At 37.5% G+C, this 17,074-nt stretch overlaps 1 protein-coding gene and 1 pseudogene across 1 annotated transcript; both read left to right on the forward strand.

The window, feature by feature from the left end:
- The first annotated feature begins 3,285 nt into the window (after window positions 1-3,285).
- LOC133291827 (LEAF RUST 10 DISEASE-RESISTANCE LOCUS RECEPTOR-LIKE PROTEIN KINASE-like 2.5) lies at window positions 3,286-7,340 on the forward strand (annotated as a pseudogene).
- Window positions 7,341-12,825: 5,485 nt separating this feature from the next.
- On the forward strand, window positions 12,826-15,682 carry LOC133291831 (probable leucine-rich repeat receptor-like protein kinase At1g68400). Its single transcript, XM_061490161.1, has 2 exons — window positions 12,826-14,158; window positions 14,988-15,682. Exons 1-2 carry the CDS (start codon window positions 12,826-12,828, stop codon window positions 15,659-15,661), a joined length of 2,007 nt encoding a protein of 668 aa, XP_061346145.1. The 3' UTR covers window positions 15,662-15,682.
- The last annotated feature ends 1,392 nt before the right edge of the window (window positions 15,683-17,074 follow it).

The following is a 17,074-nucleotide window of genomic DNA, read 5'->3' on the forward strand; positions in this document are numbered from 1 at the left end:
ATAAGAAACTTGAATTAAATCAGGATTTTGGTTTGCGGTGTATCAAGAATGAAAGTGACAGAGAGAGCGTGAGAAAGATGACAGTGGTGAGCTTATGGTGCATACAGAATGACCCTTCAACTCGACCATCAATGAGTAAAGTGGTTGAGATGCTAGAAGGAAGCCTGGACTCCTTGAACGTGCCGCCTAAACCTTTTCTGCGTTCTCCTTCAACATCTCCAGCACATTACTCCACTCAAACATCTGAGACTTCGTAAAAATTACTTTACATTCTCAAGTCTCGAGAATGCCAATCATGGTTCTGCTGTTTAGTTTAATATGAGATATGAAATATTTGGTAGAAGTTTGTACAGTCATTTTTCTTTTGAAAAATGTAATATGCAATCTGAATTATAATTATCTGCGCTGTTTCAACTTTCAAGCACGTATATCCGAAGATTGTATTTGCATTCACATGTGTAAGTGATCATTTTTAGATTCTTTGGTGTTGTCAAGCTCCACAACACTGCAAAATGCAAATGGTCTCTTTGAGTCTTCTTTTTCCTTTAATTTTAGATGCTTATGATGCAGCCTTCGGACCAACTTTTAAGAATATTTGTGAGTTCTACACTGAAATCCTATTCTTCTTCACCTTAATCCCTCGTATCTTCTCCTATACTCACAGAACCAATACTTTGAATGGATTTTCAAAAACAGGATTTGATATCTATCGAACTAAATAACTTTTAGGCGAGGTAAATTAAATTAACAAGAGCCAAAACGACACAAGTAATCGCTTACTGGCTTTTTAGGAGATATTTTTTTTAACTTTTCTTCTTATAAGGACAAAAGCACTAATCTTGGATCTTAGAGTGTGTTTGGCATTTCTTTTTTCATTTTAAGTTAAAACTATAAAAAAAAAATTAAAAATAAAGTTATAAATTGTTTGATGATTATATAAAAATTTTAGTTTAAAAGTTATTTAAAGTTGTTTATTTAAAAAAAATCACAAATTTCAAAAAAAGTTGATACAACTTAAAAAAAAGTCCTTCTATAATTTTTTGGCTTTTGACTTTTTTTTATTATATAAAAAAAAACTCTTTATTATAACAACTTTTGTAAAACCTTTACGAGAGAAGCTAAATAAAAAACGTCTCAAACATGTACTTAGGCTAGGTCTTTTAATATCCCATCCCAGCCCTCAATTCGTATTAGATCAAACGGCTTCATTTTATGGTTAGTGAATGTAATGTCCCACATCGGTTGGAGAGGGAAATGAAGCATGCCTTATAAGGTTGTGGATACCTCTTCTAGTGTGAGGCCTTTTGTGGGGTGTCCCAAGAAACAAAACCGTGAGCTCGACGGTGCTTGTGCGCGGGGCAAAGCGGACAATATCATGCTACAGGGTTTGGGGCTGTTACATTTGGTATCAGAGCCTGGCCCTGGACCGATGTGTACAGCGGGAACGCTGTATTCCCAGTGGGGGAGGATGTAATGTCCCACATCGGTTGGAGAGAGGAACGAAGCATGCCTTATAAGGGTGTGGATACCTCTTCTAGTGTGAGGCCTTTTGTGGGGTGTCCCAAGAAACAAAACCGTGAGCTCGACGGTGCTTGTGCGCGGGGCAAAGCGGACAATATCATGCTACAGGGTTTGGGGCTGTTACATTTGGTATCAGAGCCTGGCCCTGGACCGATGTGTACAGCGGGAACGCTGTATTCCCAGTGGGGGAGGATGTAATGTCCCACATCGGTTGGAGAGAGGAACGAAGCATGCCTTATAAGGGTGTGGATACCTCTTCTAGTGTGAGGCCTTTTGTGGGGTGTCCCAAGAAACAAAACCGTGAGCTCGACGGTGCTTGTGCGCCGGGGCAAAGCGGACAATATCATGCTACAGGGTTTGGGGCTGTTACATTTGGTATCAGAGCCTGGCCCTGGACCGATGTGTACAGCGGGAACGCTGTATTCCCAGTGGGGGAGGATGTAATGTCCCACATCGGTTGGAGAGAGGAACGAAGCATGCCTTACAAGGGTGTGGATACCTCTTCTAGTGTGAGGCCTTTTGTGGGGTGTCCCAAGAAACAAAACCGTGAGCTCGACGGTGCTTGTGCGCGGGGGCAAAGCGGACAATATCATGCTACAGGGTTTGGGGCTGTTACATTTGGTATCAGAGCCTGGCCCTGGACCGATGTGTACAGCGGGAACGTTGTATTCCCAGTGGGGGAGGATGTAATGTCCCACATCGGTTGGAGAGAGGAACGAAGCATGCCTTACAAGGGTGTGGATACCTCTTCTAGTGTGAGGCCTTTTGTGGGGTGTCCCAAGAAACAAAACCGTGAGCTCGACGGTGCTTGTGCGCGGGACAAAGCGGACAATATCATGTTACAGGCTGTTACATTTGGTATCAGAGCCTGGCCCTGGACCGATGTGTACAGCGGGAACGCTGTATTCCCAGTGGGGGAGGATGTAATGTCCCACATCGGTTGGAGAGAGGAACGAAGCATGCCTTACAAGGGTGTGGATACCTCTTCTAGTGTGAGGCCTTTTGTGGGGTGTCCCAAGAAACAAAACCGTGAGCTCGACGGTGCTTGTGCGCGGGACAAAGCGGACAATATCATGTTACAGGGTTTTGGGGCTGTTACAGTGAACATGTCACCGGCTCCTCTATTCCACAAATTCATTTCTTTCTTTTTTTTCCCTTGACGTAGCAACTCCTCTCCCTCAATGGAAGCATTCTGGAGTTGAGCTTTTGTCTGTGTCACAAAGGGTCTCTAATTACCACACAAGTCCCTAATAAAACTTGATGATAGGCAATTTCTTTTTCCCGAGCAGTGAGTACATTATATTGACTGTCGTGGCTTTGGGGCTTGGAGACTTGGAGTAAGCATATAGCCTCAGATAGGCAAACGTCAAACAGAAATATGACGTTTAATCCCAGTTTATATAATTAGCTTATTTTGCTTTCCGGAAAACATATACTTGAGAGTGAAGTTTACGTTGAAAAACTCTTGTACGTGAAAGTAACCAAAAGCAAACAGGCATTCTGGTGTATTTAAGTTTGAGAAAAAGAATTACGTTTTATTGAGGCTAATGTTAAACGGAGGTAGAGTAATAAGCACGTTGGTTGGTCTTTCGGTTAAATTTCCAAAAATAGACCAATGCCACCTCCGAATACGTTTCTGCCAGTCTTCGCAGTCCAGTAAAAACACTTCAGTTCAGCAGCCACTGAACATAATGAAATATATTGCATGCTTTCCATTAATGTCATTGTTTCCCACTCCTCGCCTGACAATTCTCAACATTCATAATGGCCTCCCTTTTATTGTTCAAATCATTAATTTTGTCCCAGCTTCTTCTTCTTCTTCTTGTTTCTGCTCACGATGGAAAGTGTCCACCCTCTTTCGAATGTGGATATCTTGGGCAGATCAATTTCCCTTTCACAAATACTCAACGCCAAGATTGTGGCGTATTGGCTATACATGGCTGTGATCTTAAGGATCCCACGGCTCCCAAGACCATCCAACTGAGCAATACAACAACAACAACACGGTTTCCTATTGTTACAAGCGTGGATCGTAATACCATAACGATCGCAGATGATGTTCTACGGAAGAATTTGCTATCCAGAAGTTGCAAAACCTTCAACAATTATAATACTCTTCCTCCCACCTCTCCTTTGGGTTCTTTCTACATCAAATATAATATAACTATGTTCAGATGCAATCACTCTCTCACTCTCACCATTCCCAAATTTTATAACTACTCAAACTGCTCCGATTACAATATCTACTACTATATCCCTCTAAATACTGCAAAAGCTCCTGGTTTCAAGTTGCCAAGCTCTTTAGCACCGTGTTCAACGATTCAGCTTCCAGTGAGAGACCAGTCTACTAGCGACCCCTTTGATTTTCTATCTCCACAGGTCTTAATTCAAGTAGAATTATCTGATGATTGCCACAAATGTCATCGCCATCAAAGAGGCCAATGCCAACTTAACAACGAAGGAAAATTCTATTGCTGGAAAGGTAGGTCTCAAATACAAAACATCTTAAACAGTTGCTCTCTATTCAGGATCCTGGGTCTGGCTTACTTCGACTTTTCACGACTAATTTTTACAGTTGATTTTGTTTAAACTCGATCGTATATGCTTATATCTACGATTGCTTGTCAAAACAAAATAATTCCTTCGCTTCTCAATTTGTGCAGATGGTAGAAGTTGGGTTTCGAAGATGGGATTGGGAATCGGAATCGGTAATATGCATACATATATTGTTGTTCATTTTTGGTAGCGTGCCATCATTTATAATCTTCTTGTGCACCGTACTTCGTCAGCGTGTAAAGGTCTTCTTTTATTTTTTCATCTAACAACCTCATTTATTGTCTCTTTTCCGCTTCACAAAAGAAAATTTTCAATTCATGTCCTGTTTCCTAATTCCTTCAATGCCTTTCTCACCACGACGGTGGCCTGTATTCTTTTTTCGAGATTTCTACATCGATTACTCAACTAATTAACTTTGAGCCAGTACAACCACAAGAGTAGCAAAACTTTTTCGTCCGAATTTGACTTAAAATCGAAACCACTATCTATGCTTGGTCATAGTGGCGAATTTGACTTAACTTTAAGCTAGAACCGTGCCAATTCATCAATATGCTTGGTCATAGTGGCGAATATCTTTGTACTCCAAAGTCATCTGTTATTTACATAACACTTGGACTCCACTCAACAAAGCAGCTTCAAATTTAGAAATTTTATACTCATGCCATGTTATGGGGTATTTGATTATTGTGCCCTTAACTACATAAAAAATACTATTATGCTACCGTATCAAAATATTTCACCTATTTGTTCTTTTTTTGACCATTGACCAAATAATATACTCGAATACAAACTCATATACTCACGTATAGCAGCAAATACTCGAGTATATGGGTATGTACTCGAGTAAATATTCAATATTTGAGTTTTTTTGAATATTTACTCGAGTATAGGACCCAAATACTAGGATATTTGTTGTTCCATGCAATATACTCGAGTATATTGTGACCAAATTTTCTACGAAATTTTTTTAACTTGTAGCTCTCGAAAAGTTATGCGAAATAAAAAAACACCTAATCGTACACTCAGCCAAAAGTTATAGTCTTCCGAAGTTTTATCCTAAAATTTCCACAATTTTATAATGCCAATAGGTTTATAATACTCACAAAGCTCTTCCTCATATTACCGGAGTCAAGTCCAATATTATGAGTATATGAGTGTAGAAACTTGTTTGATCTAAAGAATCTCGTGGAAAAAAATTTAACCATAAAATTTTGAAAGTCCATGTTTTTTTACTCGAGTGTCTAAATCAAGTGCTTTTTTTTGTTACACATAATTTTTTGAGAGCTACTCGTTGGAAAATTCCTGAGTCAAAAGTTATGGCTTTCCGAAATTTTACTCTACATTTTTTAAAATTTTGTAATGCCAATAGGTTTTGTGATATCAACAAAACTTGTCTGATTAAAAAAAATATGGTCTTCTGAAGTTTTATGGTTAAATATTTTTCAACGATATTTTTTAGATCCAACAAGTTTCTATAGTTATATATTCATAATATTGGACTTAAGTCGGGTAACCTGATAAAGAGCTTTGTGGGTATCACAAAACCTATTGGCATTACAAAATTTTAGAGTAAAGCTTTTCGGAAGGCCATCATAATTTTTGACTCAAGTGTCCAAATTAGACGATTTTTTTTATTCCACATAACTTTTCACGAGTTACGCGTTGGAAAATTCTCATAGAAAATTTGGTCACGATATACTCGAGTATATATTCGAAAAAATTCAAATGTTGAATATTTACTTGAGTACAGACTTATATATTCGAGTATTTATTGTTATACTCGAATATATGGATCTGTACTTGAGTATATCGTGCGGTCAACGATCAAACAGGGACATATAGGTAAAATATTCTGATATGGGGCAAAGTGATATTTTTTTATGTAATTAAGAGCACAGTGGTAAAAAAAAAAAAAAACCATGTTCTGGCTCTGTACTGTTCTTGATTACTAACAGAACAGGACATTAACAACTTCACTTTGAAGATCAAAACTGAGATCCTAGCTGCCAAGTTCAGGCTTTTTTCGTATCTTAGCTTTATAGATGATCTAGCTAGTAATCATTGCTTATCCCCTTTAATTTCATTAGCCTGAAGTATATCCAATATTTACTATATTTCTCTGCATGGCATTATTTCTCAGCCTTCTAAATTCATTCTTTCTAATTTTAAGTAAACTCTCCAGCTGTTACAGCTACACTAGTGCTAGTAATGGGCATGCTCTACTACACAAGATGGAAGAAGCAAAGTTCAACCCGTCAACGGATCGAAGCCTTTTTGAAGAGACATGAACCCCTTCCAACCAGGAGGTATAGTTATTCTGAGATAAAGAAAGTGACCAACTCCTTCAGAAATAAATTAGGACAAGGGGGATTCGGCAGTGTATACAAAGGACAATTAAAGGATGGGCTTTATGTTGCAGTGAAGGTGCTAACTGAATTGAAAGATGATGGTGAGGAATTCATCAATGAAGTTGCAAGCATCACCAAAACTTGTCATGTTAACATTGTTACTCTTCTTGGGGTCTGCTTCGAAGGTTCTAAACGAGCTTTGGTTTATGAGTTTATGAGTTTATGAGTAATGGGTCTCTTGAAAAGTTTATCTTCCAAGATAATGACCAGATTGCAGATCGTCAATTGGATTGCAAAACATTGTACCAAATTGCAATTGGTGTCGCTCGAGGGCTAGAATACCTGCATAAAGGCTGCAATACTAGAATTTTGCATTTTGACATAAAACCTCATAACATTCTCTTGGATGAGAATTTCAGCCCCAAGATTTCAGATTTTGGACTTGCAAAAATTTGCACAAGAAAAGAAAGTGTAGTATCCATATTTGGTGCAAGAGGAACTGCAGGGTATATTGCCCCAGAGGTATTTTCTAGGAACTTCGGTGCAGTATCACATAAGTCAGATGTTTACAGTTATGGAATGATGGTCTTAGAAATGGTTGGGAGGAGAAAAAATATTAATGCCCAAGTTGACCGTTCCAGTGAAATATATTTTCCTCATTGGATTTACAATCGTCTCGAATCAAATCAGGAGCTTGGTCTTCGGAATATAAGAAATGAAAGTGATGACGAAAAGGTGAGAAAGATGACAATAGTGGGCTTATGGTGCATACAAACAGACCCTTCAACTCGACCAGCCATAAGTAAAGTGGTGGAAATGCTAGAAGGTAGTGTTGAGTTGTTGCAAATACCACCCAAACCTTTTTTGTCGTCTCCTTCAACGTCCCCGGTCCATTTGTCATGTGAGACACTCTAGTTTGTGATAATACTAAGATGTACTTTCTGTTGCAGTATTTCACATTAATAACTATAATTAATGATGTATTTTCACATTTATAACTATAATTCTCTGGTTTTTTGGATTTGACTTACTGAATTGATTAGTAACTTCCCTGAAGTTAGCAGTAGTGTACTTGTCACACAACTACTAAAATTAGTATGCTGCCTTTTAGCGTTACTTATTGAAAATTTTAAAAATGTTTGATCGTAGGTTCAAATAAAGTAAGTTGGGAATGCTGAAATATAAATAGAGTTTGTGTTAATTATTCCTCGGACAGGTACTTTTGAGATGGTCTTTGGCTTAAAAACCACCTCTTATTTTGCTTGCTTCCAAGACGTGTGTCTAAAGTCCGAAGTTTACTTTGAAGTCAACAGTGATTGCAACTGTCTCAGATTCTCAGCAGAAGGATAGAAAGATTTGATATCCAGCGTTCCCTTGCACTCATCTTCTGCTTGTCCTAATAATTCTAATTACTCGATCAGAATGACCTTTATTTTTATTTTTTCACTGATTTTGTCTCCCGCTTTTTTGTACTTCTTTCTGCTGAAGATATTAAATTCCGCTACGTAAAGTGTCTACTGTGACTCTCTGCACTCCTAGTTATGAAAATTTTGTCTTGTTGAATCTGTCTTTTTTTAATCTTCCACACCACACCTTTTTCGCCAAGACTTCCATAGACATTTTCCAAGTCAACTGGTGTATCAAGTGGTTCATCAATCGGCTAAAAAAGAAAAGTTGTTCAACACTACTACAGAGAGTGTAGAGTGTTGAAAATTCAAGTTTCAGTGATTCAAGTCCCATGTTAATTAGAAATAGTCTAAGAGTCTCTTTTTTAAACTAGAAACTACTTTTAATTTAAAACTAAAAAAAAGCTTAAAAAAATAAAAATTGTTTGATTATTATATAAAATTTGTAACTTAAAAATTAGTTAAAAACATATATTTTAAGAAAAGTCTCTCTTTATTTTTATGGCTTTTCATTTAAAAAAACATACATAATTCAACAAGAGCTTTTGACTTTTAGTTTTTTTTTTCATAGTAAAAAAAATAAAAAATCTTTTCATAAAATCTGTTCGACGTAACATTTTTTTATAAGAAGAAATACTAAAAATAAAAGAATTCACACTAACGCTAAATAAGAACAATAGAGTGAAATAGATCCATAAATTAACTCAATAAGTCGTTGATGGAGGTACCTTTTTGCTTCGTGCTTCTTCTAATTTTTTCACCTTATAGTGATTCTCTCGGCTGGGTGTGGAAATGCTTCCCAAGATAAATGTCCAGAGGCTCCAAACAATGGCAAAAAAAATTAATTTAATACTTTTAATAAATTAATTATGCATTTATTACAGTTTTAGAAATAATTACATATTTGTTGCATAATATGATGTCCAATTTGAGCGTTACTCAAGAGACAATTATGCCTAATTTAGACCTCATTGTTGACACGTGTCATATTTTTTTTCCAAAAAAATAATAATTTAATCACAAAACTTCTGAAGGCCATAACTTTTGACTCCGGTATCCAAATCAGTTAATTCTTTTTTTGATTCCACATAATTTTTTGAGATCTACGCAATGACATCTCATTTGATATATTTTATTTCTCACAAACATAATTTAAATTTAAATCACGTAATCCTTCTTCTTTAGAGATTTAGAGTATTTATTTAATTATTTTCTTTATTAATACAGATTTTTCAAATTAATTTTTGAGTTTAAATCACAAATCAAATCTTTATTTTATTTTCCTTATTAATAATAATTGTTATTTTTTTAATTTAAATCACACATCAAATCTTGATTTATTTTTTATATTAAATCACAAACTCAGAACTCATAAGCTTCTGAGTTTAAAATTGTGACACGCGTCAACACGTGTCAACACCTGACACGTCACCAATGACGTCTAAATTGGGTTTCAATCAAGAGGCAATAACTCCTAATTTAGAGAATTTTATTTTTGAAAAACATTCATAAGTCATAATTAATTTCAGACCACAAATAATGACCCAGAAGCTTATAGCATTAATCATTAATTTAAAAAATAATATCCTTCTTCCTTAGAGATTTAGAATATTTATTTAATTATTTCCTTTATTTCTACAGATTTTTCAAATTGATTTTTGAGTTCAAATCACAAATGCAGAACTCAGAAACTTCTGGGTTTAACCGCTCTTATAATACCATTCTTGTAAATTTAAATTATGTTTGTGAGAAATAAAATATGTCAATGAGATGTCATTGCGTAGATCTCGAAAAGTTATGTGGAATCAAAAAAAGAATTACCTGATTTGGATACCCGAGTCAAAAGTTATGGCCTTCAGATGTTTTATGATTAAATTATTATTTTTTTGGGAAAAAAAAGGACACGTGTCAACACCTGATGAGTGACGCCTAAATTAGGCGTGATTTTCTCTTGACTGACGCCCAATTTAGGCGTCTTTAGTGACACACAAATTGAGCGTCATATTATACAATAAATGTTTAATTATTTCCAAAACTGTAATAAATGCGTAATTAATTTATTAAAAAGCATTAACTAAATTTTTTTTTTTACCTCCGAACAACTTACATTTATTAGATTTTTAGAATCTTATTTTTTTTCCTTTTTTATTTTATTTCTTGATTACCTCAATTCCAATCAAATCCTAAAGTTAAATGAATATTAAACTTTTATGATTTATTTCAATATGATTAACTTACATCAGTTTTTTTTTTCTTTTAATGGCTAAAAGTTTAGGATAAAGAAAATTAAGGCAGATTGATTGTAACGTCCGGCCGCTTCAAGAATTAATGACTATTCTCAGATATTAACATGAGACTTTTCAGTGTGCTTTTTTCTCACTCGCACACTTTCCGGGAAAACTTCCCAGGAGGTCACCCATCCCAGAATTGCTCCAAGGCAAGCACGGCTACCGAAAAGTAGATGCATCTTGTTAGCATAGGTAGTACCAATTAATTCTTATAGGCTATCTCATACTGTGCAGTTTCGTACTTGCACAGCCTTTGGAATCCCTCTATTTCGGATGTCGATTCGATTCATTCATGCATGTAACCCCCGCTGGAAGCCTATCAGGAGTCGCTCCTTGTACGTGCCTCTTTGCACCGACAATCACTCCCCGCGCTCGTAATGATTAACTTACATCAGTTTTTTTCTTTTCTTTTAATGGCTAAAAGTTTAGGATAAAGAAAATTAAGGCAGATTGATAAACCTTTAACTTCAATTAGGATTTACATTCGGATTACAAATTTCATGTACTTCAATTAATATAAATCTCTATTCGAGTAAAAAATTAGTCATTTCTGCAGAGACGAAAGGGTCCATAAAAATATTACTTATAAAATTAATTAGCATATATAGCTGGAAACCAGTATCTGCATACATAAAACCAATATTACTTCACATGCTTGTTTATATCTAAACCAAATCCGGTAGACACTTACTCCTTGTATCTTGTAGTTAACTTAAGTTAAGGACGAGCTTATGAACTATATAAACAATGCAGGGTAAGATTTGTTGACCGCCGCATTAGAGTTCCAATAACTAAAAAAAGTATTCAAGTCAAAGTCCTCTTATTTATCTTATTCTGAAATCTCGCAATAGATAATAATACTTGCGGTCTTGCACATCTCTGAATCTACGTGTATACTTCAATTTCTGGCTCGACCTGGAGACAATAAATTAAAGCCATTGTCTGATATCGATGATCTCTCACTAAGTCACTCCAATTTTTCAAATGCACACTTATAGGCTATAGGGATTTTAAATACCTAAATTCGTCGTTCTCTTTTTCTTTTTTTTGAAAAACAAAAAGTTTAAGTGGGGTTAGATACCGGTATCCCACTAGGGTCAGAGAAGACCCCTCGACCTCTTTGAGAATTTCTGGGAGGGATTACATATCACCCACCAACAAAGTCCTCACATCGGCCAGCTGGGTTTGAACCTACGCCCTTGAGGGGTATGGACCAAACTCTTAGCCAACTGTGCCCACTTTTGTTGGCAAATTCGTCATTCTCTGGAACAGTGAGTAAAGTGCTACTGTTCATCAATTTTTTTTACCTAAATGTCATGCGAACAGTCTTATTTCCCAATCTGTCACGGGGACAAGTTCGCTACTCGGTGTAGCGAACTCGATTTGCTGACGTGTCACATTTCTAGTGGATAACAAGTACCAAATTAAAAAAAAAAAGTTTGAAGGTAGCGAACTTGGTGTCCACTAGAAACGTGACACATCAGCAAACCGAGTTCGCTACACCGGGTAGCAAACTCGTCCCCATGACAGATTAAAAAATAAAACTGTTCGCGTGATATTTAAGTAAAAAAGTTGATGAACATAAGTCACTATTCCTCGTTCTCTGGTATCTGCTGAATTTAATATTAAAATAAAGCACATAACTTTCTAGTTGTTATTAGCTTCCATAAGAGCACCAGTGACTTTGTTGCCTCACAATTAAGGCCGACAAGTGGGATTCATAATAAAATTGGGTGCGGTTGGTCACAAGTTTTAAAGTGTTAATAATATCTTTTTCTTAACCGTGAATATTCTATTTTATTATATAAAAGTGAATTAATAAAAATATTAATGCAATGTTTTTTTTAAATATTAAATAACAATCTGTGTCCGTAAATCCCCTTTTTTTCAGTCCAAGATCTATCTTTTTCAACCAAGTATTATACTTCAACTCCATTTCGCCCCTTCTGCTGTTTATTTCATATTGCATAGCTATATATACATTTCTTAAAATTTCGTTTTAAGTACTTCATACAAGGAAAATAAAATAAGAAATTAAAACAGATTGAGAAAAGGACCGAGAAGAAGAATCAGAAGAAACACTCGTATCGTAAAAGAGTAAAACACAAGCATTTAATGTAATGAATCACAAAAATTTGAGACAGCATGTGCAAGCAAGTCCAAGAACAAGATGAAGGTGATCGCCGATCTATAATATAAAAAAATTGAAAGCCAGAAAGAAGAAACAATAATCACAAACATAAAAAAAGCCTCGACATCAAACGGTACAGAATAATCAAGTATTGATCATAAAAATCAGAGCCATGGGAAGGTTAAGCATTTTAAAGAGCAAAGAGGGTACAATTGTCTTTCAAGTTCAACGTAGCAGTAAAAAGTTGTACGTTAGGGTGTTTTGAGGTGCAGCAACGTGTCAGTACAATTTAAACACCAATAGCAAGAAACGCATTAACGCAACATGCTTTTTCAGTTAAACCTTTTAACTCTTTACACTTACACCACCCATATAATTATGTATGACTCCCGCTCCTTTGCCGTTAAGCCCTTTCATTTTCTCATTAATTACGAACTTAACACTCTCCTTTACAAAACAAACACATTCGCATTAGTCATTACTCTTCACTTCTCACTTCACACGCTCCTCCTCCTTCTTCTTCTTCTTCTTCTTCTTCTTCTTCTTCTCTCTCTCTGTGCATTTGCAGAGCAACAATGGCTGCAACACTCTTGCGCCTCATTGCTACTTTTGTGGTTTTTCATTTTCTTATCATGGTTCAAGGGTCGATAAACCCAGACTTGGAAGCTCTCGTTGCCTTCAAAACTGGTTCAGACACATCTAAGAAGCTTATAAGTTGGAACACCAGCAACAACCCATGCACATGGGGCGGCGTCTCCTGCATCAAAAACCGAGTCTCGCGACTCGTTCTCGAAAACCTCGACCTTCGAGGTTCCATTGAGCCCTTAACTTCTCTGACTCAGCTCCGAGTCCTCAGCCTCAAGGGGAACCGTTTTTTCGGTCCCGTTCCGAGTCTCTCCAACTTAACCGTTTTGAAGCTACTCTTCTTGTCTAACAATGAGTTTTCCGGCGAGTTCCCGTCGACCATCACGTCGCTTTTCCGCTTGTACCGACTCGATCTGTCCCACAATAACTTCTCCGGCGAGATTCCTGCTACGGTTAGTCATTTGACTCACCTCCTCACTCTCCGTCTCGACGATAACCGGTTCTCCGGCTACATTCCCGATGTGAACCTTCCCAACCTGCAAGACTTCAACGTCTCCGGGAACCGCCTCTCCGGCGAGATACCGAAATCGTTATCAGGTTTCCCCGTATCCTCATTCGGGCAAAACCCATCTCTCTGCGGAGCCCCAATGGAGAAATGCGTGGCTGTCGCTGACCCGAGCAAACCCGGATCCGACGGTGCCGTTGCTTCGCCGGTGATGTCACGCAGCAACACCCCAACAAGTGTGTCATCTTCACCGAGTTCAATGCCAAGAGCATCAAGTAGCAAAAAACAAGAAAATGGAGGTTCTAAAATAAGCCCAGTGGCACTGATAATCATTATAGTGGGAGATGTTTTGGTCCTTGGCATAGTTTCATTGCTTCTGTATTGCTACTTCTGGAGAAACTACTCAGCGAAGTTGAAGGAAGGGAAAGGATCAAAGCTTTTTGAGAGTGAAAAGATTGTATATTCATCGAGTCCGTATCCTGGTCAAGGAGGGTGTGAGAGGGGTCGAATGGTGTTCTTTGAAGGAGAAAAGAGGTTTGAACTGGAGGACTTGCTGAGAGCCTCAGCTGAAATGCTAGGGAAAGGTGGGTTTGGGACTGCATACAAAGCGGTCCTCGATGATGGAAGTGTTGTTGCGGTGAAGAGATTGAAGGATGCGCAGATTGCAGGGAAGAGGGAGTTCGAGCAGCACATGGAACTGCTGGGAAGGCTAAGGCATCCAAACATTGTAAGCTTGAGGGCTTATTATTTTGCAACTGAGGAGAAGCTCCTCGTCTATGATTACATGCCCAATGCCAGCTTGTTCTGGCTCCTTCACGGTACCCTCATTTCTCATCATCATTTTCTAATTTCGCTGCTCACAAATTGGCTCATATAAAATTATAATAGGACTAGTTTACATTACTTTTTTATTTTATTTTCTTTAGTTGCCCTTAGGTGATGACAGTCAATTGAAGAATGGGTTTCCTACTTTGAAGTTTTTATTTTTTATCCCAATATTCTTCTTGCACCAGCCATAAACAAAATACCCAACAAGAGAGGCAAGCATGTAGGTTAACAACCATGTGTTATAACGGTCTTCTGAGCAAGGATACGAGATAGCCTGCCGTCCAATGTAGGTAACCCGTGCATTAATGTAGCAAGTTTTGTGTGTGGGGGGAGGGGTCCATTCCATTCTGAGGCTCCTTCAAAATATCAACCCATGTCATTGGGATTGAACGCTTTCTTTATGACCACTGATCTGTATTCCTATTTCTTCTGCTTCCCTTACAACCCTATAATTTTTTAATACATTTTCCACCAACTTGAGACAAAGGAACTGTTAAAAAGGACAGTAGCTGCACAATCATAACCATCTGGGAATCGGGACTATTGTATTGTACGATGCAGACTGGACTGACTTTGCGTTGTCTCGGACTCACTTTTTTCATTAAAAATAAAAGACAGAATACAACTAGTATCTTGCTTTATGTTCTTTTCCTGAACCAACATTTGGCCTTTTCCTTTTATCTTTTACCGGTCGAATAATGAATATGACCAAAAAGTGCAAACTAGTCTCTCACCATTGCAAATTTGGAACCCTTTTATTTGGTGTCAAATGGGTAATTATATTGAAGCTGATGGTTGAATTGGTGTGTTTTTCGACAGGGAACCGAGGACCCGGACGAACCCCACTGGACTGGACCACGAGGCTCAAGATAGCAGCAGGAGCGGCACGAGGCGTGGCATTTATTCACAACTCATGCAAGTCACTCAGGCTCACTCACGGTAACATCAAATCCACTAACATCCTCCTTGACAAGCAGGGAAATGCACGCGTCTCTGATTTTGGGCTATCTATCTTCGCGGGCCCGGGTCAGGGCCCAGCGGGCGGAAGATCTAACGGCTACCGTGCTCCGGAGGTATCTGACGGTCGAAAACAATCCCAGAAATCTGACGTGTACTCTTTTGGTGTTCTCTTGCTGGAGCTGCTCACAGGGAAATGTCCCTCCGCTGTGGACGGTGGTGGGCCAGGTAGTGGCTATGGTGGGGCCGTGGATCTACCCAGGTGGGTCCAGTCAGTGGTGAGAGAGGAATGGACGGCTGAGGTGTTTGATTTGGAGCTGATGAGGTACAAGGATATTGAGGAGGAGATGGTGGGGCTGCTGCAGATAGCTATGGCCTGTACTGCAGCTGCACCTGATCAACGGCCCAGGATTAGCCACGTGGTCAAGATGATTGAGGATCTGCGTGGGGTCGAGGTGTCGCCGTGTCATGACACGTTAGACTCGGTGTCTGAGTCACCTTCCTTGTGTGAAGATGCGTGCGGAACTAGTCAGTAAACTTTGGAGGGGTTTAGCTATGATTTTCACATGAGGTAAGGTAGTATCGTAAATCAGATTATTGGGATTTTTTTTTTTTCAATTTTTTTTTACTTTTTATTTATCTCATCTTTGTTTGATGATCCTTTTTACCCATTTTCCTGAATACTAAGCTAATTTTTCATTTAAGTTTTTCTGCTAATTAAAGCAACGTGAAATGATGTTTTTAGAGTAAATGAGGCTCTAATTGTAGGTAATGGCGCTTTCCTTTCATAAATTTGATGACTAGCATTGGTTGGTGAAGACATTCATTGGGTCGGTTAAATAATTGTTGACATAGTCTGAGATGGCTTTCTAAAGAAAAGCACGTCGAGTTTGATTATTAGCAAAATTTAACTTGATTGGGATTTGTTATCATTTACCTTCAAGGAACATTCAAATGAATTGTGCTGTGCATTCTCATCATGTGCACACTTTTTGTGGTCTAATTATTTGTTAAGACTAGAACTACCAGATATAAGAAGACCTTTAGGGAGCGTTTGGTTAAGGAATTTTTTTTATAAATAATAAGGAAATAAGATTAGTGGAGAAATGGTTGGAAAGTGGGTTTGGTAAGAAAATGTAAAAAAAGTTATTTGGTAGGAAAAAAATTTACCGGGTAAATTAGGTAACTTTTGTAAAGTCTATATTTGGATTTTGATAAAATATAGATGAAAAAAAATGTGTTATGACAAAAATACCTTTATTTTTTAAAAAAGAGTATTCAGCCTTGCTACCCATATACCCTGTAGCACGTTGTTTTTGTAAAGTCAATGGTGTTTTGGTTTAATTGCAATGTGGGAAACAAGACTGCTTTTCAGCAATACCATGTCATCAAGGGGGTTGTTTAGTCGACAAAATCCATGAAAAAACACATGCAAGCAGGATGGGTAGGATAGTCATATGGCTAGGTAAGTATGGAAGCATTGTCAACCAAACATGGTTTTGCCATTTTTCCACTTCCCACTTATCTATCTATCTCAATATTTTCCTCCAACCAAACACCCGGGTGTTGGGTTGAAGATAAATTTTTTGAATACTAGGGAAATGTAATTACTAGAGAAATGGTTGAAAAATGAATTTGGTAGAAAAATGTAAAAAAAGTTGTTTGGTTGACTGAAATATTACCAGAGAAATTTATTTAAATTTGCAAAATCTATGTTCGGGAGAAACTTCGCACCTATTTTTTCACTTCCTCAGTTATCTCAAAATACCACATCTCAAGTGGTATTCTGTAACAATGAATTTCATCCAAAAATCAACACAAAAGTCATTTCTCCATCTATCCTATTTGCCTAGTATCTTTTTCAAAAACCTGAACCAAACATGTTATTTTCCAATATCCACTTACATTTTTCCATCAATCCCAAAATAAATCTTCTACCAAACACTACC

This window comes from Gastrolobium bilobum, unplaced genomic scaffold, assembly GCF_033153095.1.
Source record: "Gastrolobium bilobum isolate Gb01-03AN ecotype WA unplaced genomic scaffold, APGP_CSIRO_Gbil_v1 utg182931, whole genome shotgun sequence".
Taxonomy (NCBI): domain Eukaryota; kingdom Viridiplantae; phylum Streptophyta; class Magnoliopsida; order Fabales; family Fabaceae; genus Gastrolobium; species Gastrolobium bilobum.